Below are 19,422 nucleotides of genomic sequence, written 5' to 3'. Positions count from 1 at the left end.
CCCGTTGGCGTACACACCCATAAATGATGCATGCCAGAATGCACAATAGCTCTGTCTGCACCATTATAGTCTATGGCCACATCGATGCATACGCCCAAATCCCGTTTTGCGGGGGTTTGGTTGTAAACCCTCGATGGGACCAATGAACGGATAGCAGAATACAGTGTGAAAGCACCCTAAGTTTACTGGGTTCAGCAATTAGAGTTCTTAGATGCAGTATAAAAATTGAGCTGAGAAAGCTGTCCTCACCCACACCAGCCTCTGTCTATTGACAGTGAGCTGCTTTTCACAGGAGGGGTCAAAGTTGAACCAGAGCTCAAGGGCTGTTGTTGTCCAGGCAATGATAATGTCCTAGTGACATATTGTTGAAATCTGTGTTTTAACCCCTACATCATGCTATCCACAGATTACATAGCAAAAATCTGCTGACAGATTCCCTTTAATGCTACACCCATCTACACCTTCGGTCTGGGACAGCTCATAGAATCCCATGGTATGCAGTACCATCTCTATGCTGATGACACGCAGATCTACCTATCCGGACCTGACCTCACCTCCTTACTTACCAAAATCCCGCACTGTCTGTCTGCTATTTCAGCCTTCTTTTCTGCTCGCTTTCTACAACTGAACATGGACAAAACAAAATTCATCATCTTTCCCCCATCTCACTCTAGCCCTCCACCAGACCTATCCATCAATGTCAATGGCTGCTCACTTTCCCCAGTCCCACACGCCCGGTGCCTCGGGGTGATCCTCGACTCTGCCCTCTCTTTCAAGCCACATATCCAAGCCCTTGCCTCCTCCTGCCGCCTCAAACTCAAAAACATTTCCCGGATCCGCACATTCCTTGACCGCGACACCACAAAAACACTAGTGCATGCCCTTATCATCTCCCGCCTTGACTACTGCAACCTCCTACTCTCTGGACTCCCCTCTAGCACTCTGGCACCACTCCAATCCACCCTACACTCTGCTGCTCGACTAATCTACCTGTCTCCCCGCTATTCCCCAGCCTCTCCCCTATGCCAAGCCCTTCACTGGCTTCCTATCTCCCAGAGACTCCAGGTCAAAACCCTCACAATGACCTACAAAGCCATCCACAACCTCTCTCCTCCATACATCTGTGACATGATCTCCTACCAACACGCAACCTCCGATCCTCTCAAGACCTCCTTCTCTACTCCCCTCTCATCTCTTCTTCCCACAACCGCATCCAAGACTTCTTCCGTGCTTCCCCCACACTCTGGAACTCTCTACCCCAGCACATCAGACTCTCGCCTACCATAGAAACTTTCAAAAAGAACCCGAAGACTCACCTCTTCCGACAAGGCCTACAGCCTGCAGTGATCCTGAACCTACTGAACCGCCGCACAACCAGCTCTACCCTCTCCTAGTGTATCATCACCCATCCCCTGCAGACTGTGAGCCCTCGCGGGCAGGGTCCTCCCTCCTTATGTACCCGTGTGCCTTGTTTTTGCTCATGTTTAATGTATTTGTCTATATTGCCCCGTATTTCACATGTAAAGCGCCATGGAATAAATGGCGCTATAAAAATGAATAATAATAATAATAATAATAATAATAATAATGCTGAAGTCTGATATGTATTGTGATGCACAGAGGCTGTAGAAGCCAAACTGTTTTACATTAATGAAAAAAACTATACTTTACAGACACAAATGCATATATTTAAGTGATTAATAAAATAGCACAAGAGTGTGCAACTTTTAATTTTACTAGTTTCTGAGTTTTTTACTATATTATAATCATTGTTTGATTAATTATAATATTGACTTATTGTATTGTTCTTCACACTATGGTGTGACCAAACCTATTACCAACATGTCTAAATGCTTTGGTCAGTTACAGAGCTATTTTTGTGGGAGGGTGAGGCTTTATAGATGAGTACAACAATCTACTAGTCTGCTTTTTCTAAGCTAGTTTCTGGCACTGGAGGTACAGCAATGTTTGGGAGGAGATGACAGCCTTACCTGCAACTGACTGCACAAATTCTTCACATCATTCACTTCTTTATCGCTATGAGGAATGATTCGCACGACTTTGTCTCTGCAGTAAATGAAACAAATACAACAATGAGAAACTGAAGTGTCAGCTGCTAATAGTACTATAAGAAGTTCACAAAAGCAAAAAAAAACAAGATACTGAAGGATAATGACAGACTGTGCGTCTCTAAGACATCCTGCAATGAAGGCAATGGGGCTTCTAGTTACACCTCTAATGAAGATGACATGTATTACTTGATAGACGTATTCCTTTTCATAAACTTTGACCAAAAGAGGTCAGTTCACCAAAACATGGCATCTCCAAAAGGTGTTTGGCTGCTGGTGTATGGACTTTAGGAGCGCAGATAGAAAGAAGATCACCAGCATACAGTGGGTGCGGAAAGTATTTAGACCCCTTGAAATTTTTCACTCTATGTTTCATTGCAGCCATTTGGTAAATTCAAAAAAGTTCATTTTTTTCTCATTAATGTACACTCTGCACCCCATCTTGACTGAAAAAAATACCGAAATGTAGAAAGTTTTGCAAATATATTAACCCTTTTACCCCCTAGGTGGTTTGCACGTTAATGACCGGGCCAATTTTTACAATTCTGACCACTGTCCCTTTATGAGGTTATAACTTTGGAACGCTTCAACGGATCTTGGCGATTCTGACAATGTTTTCTCGTGACATATTGTACTTCATGATAGTTGTAAAAATTCTTCGATATAACTTGTGTTTATTTGTGAAAAAAAACGGAAATTTGGCGAAAATTTTGAAAATTTTGCAATTTTCCAACTTAGAATTTTTATGCCCTTAAATCACAGAGATATGTCACACAAAATACTTAATAGGTAACATTTCCCACATGTCTACTTTACATCAGCACAATTTAGGAACCAAAATTTTTTTTTTGTAGGGGAGTTATAAGGGTTAAAAGTTGACCAGCAATTTCTCATTTTTACAACACCATTTTTTTTAGGGACCACATCTCATTTGAAGTCATTTTGAGGGGTCTATATGATAGAAAATACCCAAGTATGACACCATTCTAAAAACTGCACCCCTCAAGGTGCTCAAAACCGCATTCAAGAAGTTTATTAACCCTTCAGGTGTTTCACAGGAATTTTTGGAATGTTTAAATAAAAATTAACATTTAACTTTTTTTACACAAAATTTATTTCAGCTCCAATTTGTTTTATTTTACTAAGGGTAACAGGAGAAAATGGACCCCAAAAGTTGTTGTACAATTTGTGCTGAGTACGCCGATACCCCATATGTGGGGGTAAACCACTGTTTGGGCGCATGGCAGAGCTCGGAAGGGAAGGAGCGCCATTTGACTTTTCAATGCAAAATTGACTGGAATTGAGATGGGACGCCATGTTGCGTTTGGAGAGCCCCTGATGTGCCTAAACATTGAAACCCCCCACAAGTGACACCATTTTGGAAAGTAGACCCCCTAAGGAACTTATCTAGATGTGTGGTGAGCACTTTGACCCACCAAGTGCTTCACAGAAGTTTATAATGCAGAGCCGTAAAAATTAAAAATCATACTTTTTCACAAAAATTATCTTTTCGCCCCCAATTTTTTATTTTCACAAGGGTAAGAGAAGAAATTGGACCCCAAAAGTTGTTGTGCAATTTGTCCTGAGTATGCCAATACCCCAAATGTGGGGGTAAATGACTGTTTGGGCTCATGGCAGAGCTCGGAAGGGAAGGAGCGCCGTTTGACATTTCAATGCAAAATTGACTGGAATTGAGATGGGACACCACGTTGCGTTTGGAGAGCCACTGATGTGCCTAAACATTAAACCCCCCCACAAGTGACACCATTTTGGAAAGTAGACCCCCTAAGGAACTTATCTAGATGTGTTTTGAGAGCTTTGAACCCCCAAGTGTTTCACTACAGTTTATAACGCAGAGCTGTGAAAATAAAAATTCTTTTTTTTTCTTCACAAAAATGATATTTAGCCCCCAGTTTTGTATTTTCACAAGGGTAACAGGATAAATTGGACCCCAAAAGTTGTTGTACAATTTGTCCTGAGTACGCTGATATCCCATATGTGGGGGAGAACCACTGTTTGGGCGCATGGCAGAGCTCGGGAGGGAAGGAGCGCCATTTGGAATGCAGACTTAGATGGATTGGTCTGCAGGCGTCACGTTGCATTTGCAGAGACCCTGATGTACCCAAACAGTAGAAACCCCCCACAAGTGACCACATATTGGAAACTAGACCTCCCAAGGAACTTATCTAGATGTGTTGTGAGAACTTTGAACCCCCAAGTGTTTCACTACAGTTTATAACGCAGAGCCATGAAAATAAAAAATATTTTTTTCCACAAAAATGATTTTTTAGCCCCCAGTTTTGTATTTTCCCAAGGGTAACTGGAGAAATTGGACCCCAAACGTTGTTGTCCAATTTGTCCTGAGTATGCTGACACCCCATATGTGGGGGGGAACAACTGTTTGGGCGCATGGCAGAGATCGGAAGGGAAGGAGTGCCATTTGCAATGCAGACTTAGATGGATTGGTCTGCAGGTGTCACGTTGCATTTGCAGAGCCCCTGATGTACCCAAACAGTAGAAACCCCCAAAAGTGACCCCATATTGGAAACTAGACCTCCCAAGAAACTTATCTAGATGTGTTGTGAGAACTTTGTACCCCCAAGTGTTTCACTACAGTTTACAACGCAGAGCCGTGAAAATAAAAAATCCTTTTTTTTCCCACAAAAATGATTTTTAGCCCCCCAAATTTATATTTCCCAAGTGTAACAAGAGAACTTGGACCCCAAAAGTTGTTGTCCAATTTGTCCCGAGTATGCTGATGCCCCATATGTTGGGGTAAACCCCTGTTTGGGCACACGGGAAAGCTCGGAAGGGAAGGAGCACTGTTTTACTTTTTCAATGCAGAATTGGCTGGAATTGAGATCGGACGCCATGTTGCGTTTGGAGAGCCGCTGATGTGTCTAAACAGTGGAAACTCCCCAATTCTAACTGAAACCCTAATCCAAACACACCCCTAACCCTAATCCCAACGGTAACCCTAACCACACCCCTAACCCTGACACACCCCTAACTCTAATCCCAACCCTAATCCCAACCATAAATGTAATCCAAACCTTAACCCTAACTTTAGCCCCAACCCTAACCCTAACTTTAGCCCCAACCCTAACCCTAACTTTAGCTCCAACCCTAGCCCCAACCCTAACCCTAGCCCTAACCCTAGCCCTAACCCTAGCCCTAACACTACCCCTAACCCTACCCCTAACCCTAACCCTAATGGGAAAATGGAAATAAATACATTTTTTTAATTTTATTATTTTTCCCTAACTAAGGGGGTGATGAAGGGGGGTTTGATTTACTTTTATAGCATTTTTTATAGCGGATTTTTATGATTGGCAGCTGTCACACACTAAAAGACGCTTTGTATAGCAAAAAAGTTTTTGCGTCTCCACATTTTGAGACCTATAATTTTTCCATATTTTGGTCCACTGAGTCATGTGAGGTCTTGTTTTTTGCGGGACGAGTTGATGTTTTTATTGGTAACATTTTTGGACACGTGACAGTTTTTGATTGCTTTTTATTCTGATTTTTGTGAGACAGAAAGACAAAAAAACAGCTATTCATGAATTTCTTTTTTTTGGGGGGGGGGCGTTTATACCGTTCGACGTTTGGTAAAATTGATAAAGCATCTTTATTCTTCGGGTCAGTACGATTACAGCGATACCTCATTTATATCATTTTTTTTATGTTTTGGTGCTTTTATACGATAAAAACTATTTTATAGAATAAATAATTATTTTGGCATTGCTTTATTCTGAGGACTATAACTTTTTTTTTTTTCTTTGATGATGCTGTATGGCAGCTCGTTTTTTGCGGGACAAGATGACGTTTTCAGCGGTACCATGGTTATTTATATCTGTCTTTTTGATCGCGTGCTATTCCACTTTTTATTCGGCGGTATGATAATAAAGCGTTGTTTTTTGCCTTGTTTTTTTTTTTCCCCCTACGGTGTTCACTGAAGGGGTTAACTAGTGGGACAGTTTTATAGGTTGGGTCGTTACGGAAGCGGCGATACTAAATATGTGTACTTTTATTGTTTTGTTTTTTTTTGTTTAGATAAAGAAATGTATTTATGGGAATAATATTTTGTTTTTTTCTTTATTTAGGATTTTTTTTTTTTTTTTACACATGTGGAATTTTTTTTTTTACATTTTTACTTTGTCCCAGGGGGGGACATCACAGATCGCTGATCTGACAGTTTGCACAGCACTCTGTCAGATCGGCGATCTGACTTACAGTGCTGCAGGCTTACCAAGCGCCTGCTCTGAGCAGGCACTTGGTAAGCCACTCCCTGCAGGACCCGGATGCAGCCCTGCGGCCATTTTGGATCCGGGGACTGCAGGGAGAGGAGGTAAGAGACCCTCGGAGCAACGCGATCACATCGCGTTGCTCCGAGGGTCTCAGGGAAGCACGCAGGGAGCCCCCTCCCTGCGCAATGCTTCCCTATACCGCCGGCACACCGCGATCATGTCTGATCGCAGTGTGCCGGGGGTTAGTGTGCCGGGGGCGGTCCGTGACCTCTCCTGGCACATAGCGCCAGATGTCAGCTGCGATAGTCAGCTGATACCCGGCCGCGATCGGCTGCGCTCCCCCCGTGAGCGCGGCCGATCGCGCTGGATGTACTATCCCGTCGGTGGTCATACGGGCCCACCCCACCTCGACGGGATAGTACGTCCAATGTCAGAAAGGGGTTAAAAAATAAAAACTGAAATATCACATGGTCATAAGTATTCAGACCCTTTGCTCAGTATTGAGTAGAAGCACCCTTTGGAGCTAGTACAGCCATGAGTCTTCTTGGGAATGATGCAACAAGTTTTTCACATCTGGATTTGGAATCCCCTGCCATTCTTCCTTGCAGATCCTCTACAGTTCCGTCAGGTTGGATGGTGAATGTTGGTCGACAGCCATTTGCAGGTCTCTCCGGAGATAGTCAATTGGGTTTAGGTCAGTGCTCTCGCTGGGCCACTCCTTTGTTATTTTAGCTGTGTGCTTAGGGTCATTGTCTTGTTGGAAGGTGAACCTTCTGCCAAGTCTGAGGTCCAGAGCACTCTGAAAGAGGTTTTCATCCAGGATATCTCTGTACTTTGCCACATTCATGTTTCCTTTAATGGCAATCAGTCGTCCTGTCCCTGCAGCTGAAAAACACCCCCCTAGCATTATGATGCCACCACCATGCTTCACTGTTAGCATTGTATTGGCCAGGTGATTATCAGTGCCTGGTTTTCTCTACTCATACCACTTAGAATTATGACCAAAAAGGTCTATCTTCATCTCATCAGACTAAAGTATCTTATTTCTCATAGTCTGGGAGTCCTTCAAGTGTTTTTTTAAGCAAACTCTATGCGGGCTTTCATATGTCTTGCACTGAGGATAGGCTTCCGTCGGGCCTCTCTGCCATGAAGGCCCGACTGGTGGAAGGCTGTAGTGATAGTTGACTTCGTGGAACTTTCTCCCATCTCCCTACTGCATCTCTGGAGCGCAGCCATAGTGATCTTGGGTTCTTCTTTACCTCTCTCACCAAAGCTCTTCTTCCACGATTGCTCAGTCTGGCTGGACGGCCAGGTCTAGGAAGACTTCTGGTGGTCCCAAACTTCTTCCATTTAAGGATTATGGAGACCACTGTGCTCTTAGGAACCTTGAGTACTGCAGAAATTATTTTGTAACCTTGGCCAGATCTGTGCCTTGTCACAATTCTGTGTCTGAGCTCCTTGGCCAGTTCCTTTGACCTCATGATTCTCATTTGGTCTGACATGCACTGTGAGCTGTGAGGTCTTACATAGACAGGTGTGTGTATTTCCAAATCAAGTTCTATCAGTTTAATTAAATACAGCTGGACTCCAATGAAGGAGTAGAACCATCTCAAGGAGGATCACAAGGAAATGGACAGCATGTGACTTAAATATGAGTGTCTAAGCAAAGGGTCTTAATACTTATGACCATGTGATATTTCAGTTTTTCTTTTTTAATAAATTTGCAAAAATTTCTACATTTCTGTTTTTTTTTCAGTCAAGATGGAGTGCAGAGTGTACATTAATGAGAAAAAAATGAACTTTTTTGAATTTACCAAATGGCTACAATGAAACAAAGAGTGAAAAATTTAAAAGGGTCTGAATACTTTCCGTACCCACTGTATACCTGTATACTTAAAAATATTGTTTTATTTTATTACAAAAGAGGACATTCCACAAATACAGATTTACAAATTACTGAGGCTATGATATCTGTTACTACCTCTGTCCAATTGCTTTTATGTATGTTCCCTGGTAAATGTTTATCTTGTTAACTTCCATTGTGTTACATCCCTGTCCCAGCTCTGCTTTTTCCACCTCTATCCACTGCCCTCTGTTGTGCTCCACGTCGGGTTTTGCAGGTTGCCTGGCGTGTCTCAGTGATGTCATCCCCATGATCCTATTTAAGGCCCATTAAGGCACACCTACTGTATGTCTTAGGATTATCATTCAAAACTTCAGTTTGATGCTATTACGCATGCAGGTGGCACTAGTGGTTTTGCGAACTCACTGTGCCACAGGGCTGGGCTTGCCTAGGAGAGGTGTAGCTAAGCAGCTACCAGGTATTCGCTGGAGTTCCTGATGGTGGAGTCAGGCTTGGCTGCGGGTAGCCACCAGGTACCACTTCTAGGCAGTCCCCGGTATTGCAGCTGCTTACCAAAGGTACACAAACATGGATATGCACTCAGACTCCATTCAGACTACTAAGTTCAGGATACTGTTACTGATACGGAGGGACAGGATGGATTCAGGAACCCCTGAAATGGCTTCAGGGTTCAGGTGCCACTGATGTGGCTTCAGTGTTTGGAGACTGGTTGTAGCAGTTCAGAAACACGGAATCCATATTCAGGACTAGAACTCCAGGACCAGGGGTTTGAGTTCAGGACACTGGCCACACCAGGACCCGGGGTTAGGGTTCAGGACATGGCCACACCGGAACAAGGAGTTTGGGTTCAAAACACTGGACATGCCAGAACCGGGGGACCTAACAAGTCCTCTGTTAGAACACCACCCTACCTAATGACTAAATGTGTTGCTTGGTTACTCCCTAAGTGGGAGGGAGTCTTTTATACAAGATGTCTGTTAGCTATCTCCTAAAAGCCATCTGGCAGGTGAACATTAACACTAAATGCTTCTCAGCTATAGGCTGAGGGCATTTATCTATATGTGCGATCTGTCCCTTTAAGAGGTGTGGCACGCACAGACCAGGGAGCAATAAGCAGGGAACACGCGGGGACAACATTATGGGGCCAGGGTTGTGAGTAGGCTGGTGTCTCTGCATGGAGGGGGAAGGGGGAACAATGCAGGAGTGCTGACCATAGCGTTACAGATCCACTCCACCTTCTGTGCACCCCGTGCTTTACCTATTTCAACGCCTGCTCACTTCATCTTCAACCGCCCTGCTGCTCCTAAGATTCTTGAGTTTGCCACATCCTTGTGTGGTGCCCCTGACGGTTCAGTCACCACAGAGGTACTGCACCTCATCCAGAGGTGTGGCATCCCACTCTCAGGTAAGGAGGGGGCACTACCCATGACTCTAACACCAGCATCCAACACATGCACCTCACCACTCCAGTCAGGGCACCTGGACGTACCCTATGGGAGAATGGCCTCATCACAGTCTGGAGAGGGTTACTAGGTAGAGGGTGTGAGTGGAGAGAGTAGAGATGTCATGGAAACAGTAGGAGGACTCAGGAAAGGTGTGGAAAGTTAGTCAGTCTGTGAGAAGGAGTGGAGCAGAGGATAAGTGAGAGACAGTTGGAGCTGGGGACTTGAGCAGTGAGGAGCTTGTCCCAGCACCAGAGAACAGAGAAACAGAGAGAAGCTCCTGACAGAAGGAAGAGAGTGAAGGGGTCCTAGGGGCACGGGTAGTGAGCAATCCACCCGTGTGGTCCACATCCACACTAACCATCAGAGGTGGAGAACTACAAGTCTCAGCTAGCCAGCCGGAGGCTGTGGTATCTGTACATGCCACAGCCACATCCACACACATTCGATGAAAAGGCAGCCACATAGGACCCAGGGACAGGACGACTGGTTGCCATTGAAGGAAACATGAATGTGGCAAAGTACAGAGATATCCTGGATGAAAACCTCTTTCAGAGTGCTCTGGACCTCAGACTTGGCAGAAGGTTCACCTTCCAACAAGGTGTGTCCTCTGAATTATTCCTGCAACACTTGCCATGTACCACAACTACCACAGCCACCATCATCACAATTAACACCTATATCTGCCCTGGGCACTAGCTCTGCCTGTGGACAGCTGAAAAATCTTAGCTGCGTTACCAACTGCCCCAGTGGATCTGAACTGCAACGTCAGCCATATTGACCGAGTACCACGGGTGGCATCACGAACAATATCCCCATAAACTTTATTTCCCTTTAATATCACTTTTATTGGACGCCCAGAGCCACGGACCGGGTCACTGCTGCTGTGACCACATCCATTTAAGAATTGGCCCGGTACCGAGTATCCCCATGGCCCTGGCAGGCGCTCCACTTTCTCCACACATGCTATCCTGCCAGCTGCATCAACTTACCAGAGTCTGTGTACCCATTCAGGCCTGGGGCTTAAAGGTGTTGTCCTTTACAAATCAATAATTCTGCTGTCACCGGGGATTTGACAATATCTGACCCTGGACTGGAGGGTCTGCATAAGTTGTACATACTCCCAGCAAGTGTATGGAGCGAGGCCACACCCTCTAGACAGGCCCTGGCCGGGAGTATGTATGACTCATACATACCCTCTGGTCCCGGGTCAGAAACCAGCGAATCCCTGCAGCGCACAGTGCGTGCGCTGGGGGATTCATAAGTTTGCAGTCACCCAAAGTGACTGCAGACTTATTAATTTCAACTGAACAGCCCCTTTAATGGGTCCACTTTACAAGGTAAGCCTCACACATTGGCAATTTCTGGACTGCCTGCCTTTGCTTCTACTTCATTTCCTACACACTGTACCTTTTTGCTGGCATATTAGTGACGTCATGTTTGATTTTGCCCATAGCCCCTTTGTCTCATATTGTGTTTATTTGCTACCTGTTATCTATCTGGAAACCATGTCATGTACCTCAATACTAACAAAGTGATTAGAAACAGGCAAAATGATGGTGTTTGGTGGATTCCTTCCCTCAGCATTACAGAGATCCCACCATGACACTGTCACAACTTTGTTGTAGGGTATCCCAGGGCCAGGGGCTCCTTTCCTGTTCTTAAAGCTGGGGTGCCCTAGCTATCCCTGTTCCCTGCATTACTTCTAATGGTTAAGATGCCGGGGCCATGTATTTTGCTGAGCTCCTGAATCTGCCCTCAGTCTGTTCCCTTCCCCCACCCAGGGAAGAGGGGTGTAGTAGTGTATGACTATTCACCAACCAGACTAACAAGTTAATACGAACAGGGATAAAGGAAAATTTCAAACAAAAAATGGACTCACAAACAACAGGGAGATACCAGGGAGTGAAGGATGGGAAAAAAAGTAGGAGGAGAGGATTTGCACACAACCAAAAGCTAGAAATTCTTTGATAAATCCAACAAATGCCTTCTCAAACAACACACCACCAACTCCTGAACCATGCAGCATGAATCTAACTCTGGCAATGCTTAGCTTATATAGGAGAAGGGAGTTGCAAACTTTCATGGGTTTACCGCGAAAGAGAGGAGTCACAAGACCACAGGGTCTGATTTATCCTACTCCTGCATGAATTAGAAGCATTTCAACTTCTTATTAAATTGTACAAATTTCTTTGGGCAGTGCAGGGGTTGATCTGCTCTGTTAAGAGCTCCTTTAGCTAAAGCTCTCAACTGTGCACTGTTAACCACTCCCATCTCCTATATAATCTGGGCCCTGGCTAGCACTCATTGTCTGAGTACGTTTGCTGCAAGGCTGGAGGTTGTTGTTGGCAGTTATTGGAGAAGGCGTTTGGTGGATTTATCTGACTGTTGCTAGGTTTTGAGTGTGTGATAATTCCCTTTCTTCTTCTACTTTGGTTTTACCCCATCATCTACTCCCCGGTGTTTTCCTGTTACATGTGTGAGTATATTTGTATGTTTGGTATTTTTCGTTACCCCTGTTCATATTACCTTGTTAGTCTGGTTGATGTATTATAGTACACTACTACTTCCCTCTTCCCTTGGTATGGGAAGGGTACAGACAGAGGGCAGAAGTAACACGGGGAACAGGGTGAGCTAGGGCACCCCATAGCATTAGGGAGAGGGAAGGAACCCCCGGTCCCTGTACACTCAAGAGCAGTCATGACAAAAACAGTGAACTGAGATCTTTAAGGAAGGGAAGCTTCCAGGAGCTCTCAACTGAGTAGATTAACACTTGCACTGCTAGAAGAAATCTGCACTGTTTAATAAGGTGAAGTGCTTCTAGTCAATGCGGGAGTAAGAGAAATCAGACTGCGCTGTCTTTTGGCTTCTCTCTGTCGCTGCAACCCCATGACAGACAACTTCTATGTGGATTCTAAGTACCAGTCATCTAATTTATGAATACATTTTACCTATAATATATAAAGCTCTGCCAAGTTACCAAGGTCATTTTACCTTTATATTCAAAGTTAAATAAAACACAGAAGTAAAGTTAGAAAACAGCACAGCAAAAGCAAAAAAACATATGTAGCTTTATTGTATTGCTGTTAATAAACACAAGATTTGTGCATTTTTGTACTATAATTTGAAGCTTTTCATTGGAGTATAAAAAATATACACACATTATATATCTTCCAGCAACAATCTCATATATTATATGGAGGTAGCATGAAAATCCCCCATCCTTTGATCTCTGGGAAACAGTAATCGCACATGTTGATGTCTGTAATGACAGTTGTCTGAGGGGCTTATCCCCCGCTATGTGTGATAAGTCCGAGTGCATGTTTTTGGCTGAAGATCATTTGACTGGCATCTATCTTATGTGTATAGTCAACGATAAGATGGAAATACATACTAAAAAAATATCAAAAGAGCTATAGATCTCCCCGATTTCTACCTGTGTATATAAAGGTCTCGGAACGGTATGCTATTTTCTTCTGAGCACCTTTGAAATTCTTTCTCCCTTCCTTGAGATTCTGTACTTGGCACCTGCTGGCTTGTGCATACCAGGCCTCTTAACTCCTGCCAAAGCACATGGTGCCACCACAGGGGGTGATCCTAGCACTGAAATGTCAAACAAGACTCTTACTGATTTCTACCTTTCACTGCTTAAAAGTAAGGTGATTCAGGCATCCAGTACAATTCGGGTACTTGCCACAAATGTCTAATTTAATAGCTTTAAATCTTCATTTACAAACCAGGAAACTGCGAAAGTGTTTGTAAATGGCCAGAGGGTTAGTACTCTTCTGACTAGCAGATGGTCACAGCAACAAATACTGGCTCAGAGAAACAATACCAGTTGGACGTCCCAACATGGTAAGGAATTAGTATATGTAAATCACAACCTGTTCACAAGGTTAACTATAGGGCTTTTTACATGGCTTATAAGGGAAACTGTGTAGATCTGTGTGATCTTACCGCTCTTGTATTTATTTATATCGCTTTTATTTGTATATCTTGTATTTATTTATTACTATTAAGGCTCATAACTGTATTTTAGGTCCGAGTGTAATCCAAAAAAACATCGTCTCTCACTCGGACCATTATTATTCTATGGGTTTGTGCATATATCAGATTTGTCCCACACACCAAGCGAGTTCGAGGAAAAAAATCTCTGAATGCAAGTCAAAGAGTCCGTGGAAAAGGCAAGAAAATACATAATGTTAACGACAGAGCAGTACATATAGCATTATAAAGCTGGGTACAAAAAAATATATGAATGTACAAAGTCCTAAGAAGAAGACCCACTGGTCAAAGAATAATTATATGCTCAAAAATACATGTACCAATTCATAGGTGTGTGAAAAAAATGCTCTTACCCATATTATAATGCAATCTTCATAGTTGCTATAAGAACATAGTCCCCAATGCACGTTTCGCATGTTTAGATCTTGCTTCCTCAGGGGGTGTGAAGTATTAAGCTTTCCCACACAGCTTTCAATGTTCTGAATGCTGATCACATGGTCAGAGGACAGCGAATGGGATCTGAACTAATGAGTGCATGCACTGATACTGGTTGTTGTCAACTCCATTAGGTTAAATTGCCAAATAAAATATAGTAGTAATTATAAAGAAAGAAAAATTATGTGCAGTCAGCAATTTTATCTCTAAATTCTGTAATTATGATGTTCTATTACAGATCCTAAAATGACAAGCTTCTCATCATTCAATCAAAATGTTAAAGGTATTCTCCAACTTATAAACTGGCTGCTAATACTGTAAATAACAAAATCCTCACTATTCACCTATTCTCTCACTCTACAATCCAGCGCTGACCCTCTTGGCATTTGTTAACATTAGGGCAGCACACAACCAATGGAGCCTATCAGTGGCTATAACAGGGTCTGCAATGGATGCGGAGTGCAGCATATATGGCTCATGTACTCTAAGGGTATGTGCACACGTCAGGATTTCTTGCAGAAATTTCCTGAAGAAAACCGGAAATTTTCTGCAAGAAATCCGCATTTTTTTTGTGTGTTTTTTTCCCGTTTTTTTCGCGTTTTTTTTAGCATTTTGCAAACGAAATTAGCTTGCAGAATGCTAACGTTTTCCAAACGATCTGTAGCATCGCTTGGAAAACTGACTGACAGGTTGGTCACACTTGTCAAACATAGTGTTTGACAAGTGTGACCAACTTTTTACTATAGATGCTGCCAATGCAGCATCAATAGTAAAAGATAGAATGTTTAAAAATAATTAAAAAAAAAAAAAAAATGGTTATACTCACCTGCAGACAGCCGATCTCCTCAGCGGCGTCCGTTCCTATAGATGGTGTGTGTGTGCAGGACCTTCGATGACGTCGCGGTCACGTGAGCGGTCACATGAGCGGTCACGCGACCAATCACAAGACCGCGACGTCATCGCAGGTCCTTCACACACACCATCTATAGGAACGGAAGCGGCAGCATGCACCGAAGAGAGGCGGGAAGACTCCGGGGCCATCAGAGAGTGAGTATATGACTATTTTTTATTTTAATTCTTTTTTTTACCAATTATATGGTGCCCAGTCCGTGGAGGAGAGTCTCCTCTCCTCCACCCTGGGTACCAACCGCACATGATCTGCTTACTTCCTGCATGATGGGCACAGCCACATGCGGAAAGTAAGCAAATCAATGCATTCCTAGTTGTGCGGAATCCCCGCAATTCCGCAAATTTAATGAACATGTTGCTTTTTTTTCCGCGATGCGATTTTTTCCCGGAAAAAAATGCAACATTTGCACGAGAAATGCGCAATACACTGTAATAATAGGAGGCATATGTAAGCGTTTTTTTCGCGTTTTTATCACGTTTTTATAGCGAAAAAACGCAAAAAACGCAAAAAATACTGAACGTGTGCACATGGCCTAAATGTTATTGGTAATTAGTTCACGGACAAACAACAAGGTATTTTCTGTTTCTAAAGTTTGTATAGTGTCTGTATTATTGATGCGCAAACGTGCTTTGATAACATTTTATCCGAGCATGCTCGGGTGTTATCCAAGTATCTTGGGAGAGCTCATATATTATGTTCAAGTCTCTGCTGCTGCATGATTTGCAGCTGTTAGACAGCCTCAACACGTGTGTGGATTGCCTGTTTGTTACACAATCTCCACATGTGTTGAGGCTGTCTAACAGCTGCAAATCATGCAGCAGCAGAGACTTGAACATAACATAACACCAGAGCATGCTTGGATAAGACGTTATCCAAGCACGTTCACTCATTTCTAGTCTGTATGTATATTTTTACTTTGAGAAATATTCCGTTGATACACATACTGCAGAATTTACAGCTGGGGGTCATCATATCCATCACTGGAATAAAATCGGGATACATGATGGCACAAACTTAACAAGTCCTGGGCTCTCTAGTGAATATGACATTTGACATTCAAGCGAACCCCTTCAACTCTATACATGAGAATTGTGATGACGCGGAAAGGTCATTTATTGTAGTTTTTAAAGTTATAGTTCTGTAATGAGCAGCTAGTAGTGTAAAGATGAGAGGAGTGAAAATAATATTTATCAGTAATTATGATGCAAAACTTTAAGAAGGAAATGAGAAAACATCAATAACAACACAGCAAGATAAGAAATATTGAATAAATTAGTAATTAACTTTCCGAACTGATTTCACATATTGTAATTAATTTTCTTAGAATGATGAATATAAACAGTTTTATTCTTCCAAACACCAATGAGTTTGAATAAATACAATTAGTTATAAATGCAAATCATTTTTTAAACTATTGCCTATCTGAATTTACACTGTTCATGTAGCCCAGAAACATGACACAGAGGGGCATGTGTGTAGAAAAAGTGAATAAATCAGGGAACCTGTCACATTAAAGATGCAGCCCTCGCTTATCTTATAGAGCAGGAGGAGTTTTGCGGTAAAAGGTTCAGCATAACTTGTAATTTATTGATCTAAATTGGTGCTCATTCAGGGCTTAGGAGGCGAATGGGTGGTCTCACTCAGTTATTGACAGCCTTAAAACCCTCATACATAATAGATTACCATCGACCAAATGAGCCGATATCGACAGGTTTGGCCAACAGTCTAATCTTGACAGTCACCTGTCAATGAAAATATAGGAGACTGGTAGTAACTCCATGTAACTGGTAGTACAAAGACTATGAAAAAGTGAAATAGCTCCTCAGCCTCCAATAGAAATTCAGCAAATTCTGCTCTCCCAAAACCAAACGTCCCCTCCCTTCTGAGCACCGGTGTGCCTAACCCACATATAATGTCCACATGTTTGGCATTTCTGTAGCGATTAGAGCCCACCTAATTTATGGGTGAGTATCTCCAATAGCATGAGTTTGGCATAATGTAGTGGTCACTATAAGGTACTGGTCACTACAGCATACTGTTCACTACAATTGCAGTTTGCAATTTTCACTCAGCAACATCCACTGCTGCTTGTTTGTAGAAAACACCCATGGAGTCAAAATCGTCACTATGCTTATAGATAAATTCACAAAGGGGTATAATTTCCAAAATGGGGTCAATTTAGGGAGGGATTTTGTAAGTAGTGTACTAAGACTGGTGTGCACCTTACACTCCTTTCTCTTGTGTCTTACATCCCTGACAAGTGCTGGTTCATGTTATATATACAGTATACTGTATATATTTATTGAGTATGCTTTCTATTGTACAGATAGGGAAAGCGTAGTATGTAGGTTAGCCACTAGAGGGGGGCATGTTAAAATACTATAAAGATGGGAACATAGAGTTAGGAACTAGTTAACATAAAAGGGGCCAACTGGAGTAAGCCAGGATGATTTCCTGATTGGAGTTAGTGGTGCCAGGGAGCCCAGGCAGGTCAGCTGGGCCTGGGAGCCCAGGCTGTACAGTGGGCCATGCAACTTTAAGTGATAGCTCAGTCGTCCAGGGCCTATAGTGGCCAGAAGTGACAGCAGAAGTTACAGCAGAAGTCACAGCAGAACAGAAACGCAGGTCGCTCTAAAATGTGGCAGCTTACTACGTGGGCAGATGCCCTTATGTCTAGGTTGAAACGGACAGGGAAACTCTAAAAAGTAGTTAAGCCAGACATGGAGGACGCTGCAGTACCAGACGAGACTGTAAGACCCGGGAGCATAACGGGAGATGATAGGAGAACCACAGGGAAAATGAAGGATATATACTGTGTAGAATTCCATGTCAATGCTGTAACTGATCTGGTTGTGCTGAGGATGGATTCAAATAAATTTGTTTGTTTAAAGTTGGAACTGGACTCTGTCTCTCTTTGCGTGCAATCGACAGGAGTGAACCTTCAGCAAACCAGAGGGGACAATTAGGGTGCGGAAAGCAGAGAGACAGGTACGCTGACTAAGGGACGTTGTATTCATGAGGTGGGGGACCAGGGCACGTATAAGCATTTACTCTCAGTCACGACTACGGCCCTGGCAGTCCCTCACAATTTTGCTCTTTTAGCACATAGGGGCTCTCTATATGAAGTCTGCAAACTATTGTAGGAAAATCTGCTCTCCAGAAGCCGTTTGGCAAAGCAGTACTGCACAGCCACATATGGGATATTGCCACATTCAGTGGAAATTGTGGGACACATTTTGGTGCCATTTTTACCCACTTCTTGTGTAAAATGTAAAATCTGGGGCTAAAACAAAATCTTGGCAAAAATGTAATTATTTTTTCCTCACTGCACAAGGGTATAAAATTCTGGGACACACCTGCAGCGCCCCAGAGTCCTGGTTGTTGCAGTACTGTTGCTCCGCCACTAAGGGGAGTGATGGTACGTCTGATGGCACTTAAGGAGTTCACCTGACCAGGTATCACAGACACCAATACACTTCACAGTTTGGCCTCCAGGGGGAGCAAAGGGTACTATGTATTAGGCCACTCCTCACAATCTGGTAAAACTGGGGGTTGGATAGGAAGTTAGTCAGAAGCTGACTGGGTTGGAACCAGGCAACATCCTGTGGCAGAGGGTGTTGCGGGGAAAGATTCAGGGGGGTCCCTGTCAGGGGTGGGATCCTGACAGAGGCCTAGCGAACAAGAGAGAACGTTAAGGAACCGCGCCTGCACTACATCGCGGCGGTATCTCAAGAAAGGACAAAAAGCGAGGGTTATTGTGGAGACGTGAGAAACGAGATCACAGCAAAAAGGAGATAATACCAGTAGGAGTCGTGCCGTAAGATCGAGGCAACATCCTACTGAGGCGCGTAGCCGGTGGCTGGAACGCCGAGGAAGTATTGGGCTCCAAGCATTACTTCAAACCAACAGCAGGACAGTTAATTATAGGTTGTCTGTCTCACCCAAATCACCTAAGCAGACATAGGGGGCAACTGTGGGAGAGGGGCGACACTAGGGTCCCGGAAGAACTCCAGGCCTACCCGTCATACGGGTGCATCCTAGCCATATCATCTGGGGGACGGAGAAGAACATCAGAACAGATACAAGTTGTGAGAAAGAACATGAGAAACAGACACAACAGTTGTGAGGACTATCCCGTGCTGCTCAGCAGGGAAGTACTACAACACCCAGGCGCTAGAAGGTAGGCACTGATTTCCACCTGCAAAGGGAACTCTGGATGTGCCTACGGACCGGCCGGTCTCAGCCAGCCCTGTTAGCAGTGCTCTGGATTGAGGATCCTGAAGCCTTCAGTAAAGAGGTAAAGAGACTGCAACCCTGTGTCCTCGTTATTCATCGCGACCTGCACGACGCACCATCATCACATCTTTCATTGGACGCCCCTTAGCAGGGTCACAGGCCGGGTCTAGCCACCGTGACAACCCCAAGACCGAGACAGAGAGGCCCGGTACCG

General features: G+C 43.7%; 1 protein-coding gene across 1 annotated transcript in view; it reads right to left on the bottom strand.

Moving 5' to 3' along the window:
* Positions 1–19,422, bottom strand: part of CPA6 (carboxypeptidase A6) — a 204,955-nt gene that overhangs the window by 91,740 nt on the left and 93,793 nt on the right. The window contains exon 2 of the mRNA XM_077270644.1: positions 1,992–2,067. Within this exon, the coding sequence (XP_077126759.1) occupies positions 1,992–2,067 (76 nt within the window). The remainder of the gene's footprint in view (positions 1–1,991; positions 2,068–19,422) is intronic.

Source organism: Ranitomeya variabilis, chromosome 6, assembly GCF_051348905.1.
Source record: "Ranitomeya variabilis isolate aRanVar5 chromosome 6, aRanVar5.hap1, whole genome shotgun sequence".
In the NCBI taxonomy this organism is placed as follows: domain Eukaryota; kingdom Metazoa; phylum Chordata; class Amphibia; order Anura; family Dendrobatidae; genus Ranitomeya; species Ranitomeya variabilis.
This window is presented reverse-complemented; position numbering and strand designations above follow the sequence as displayed.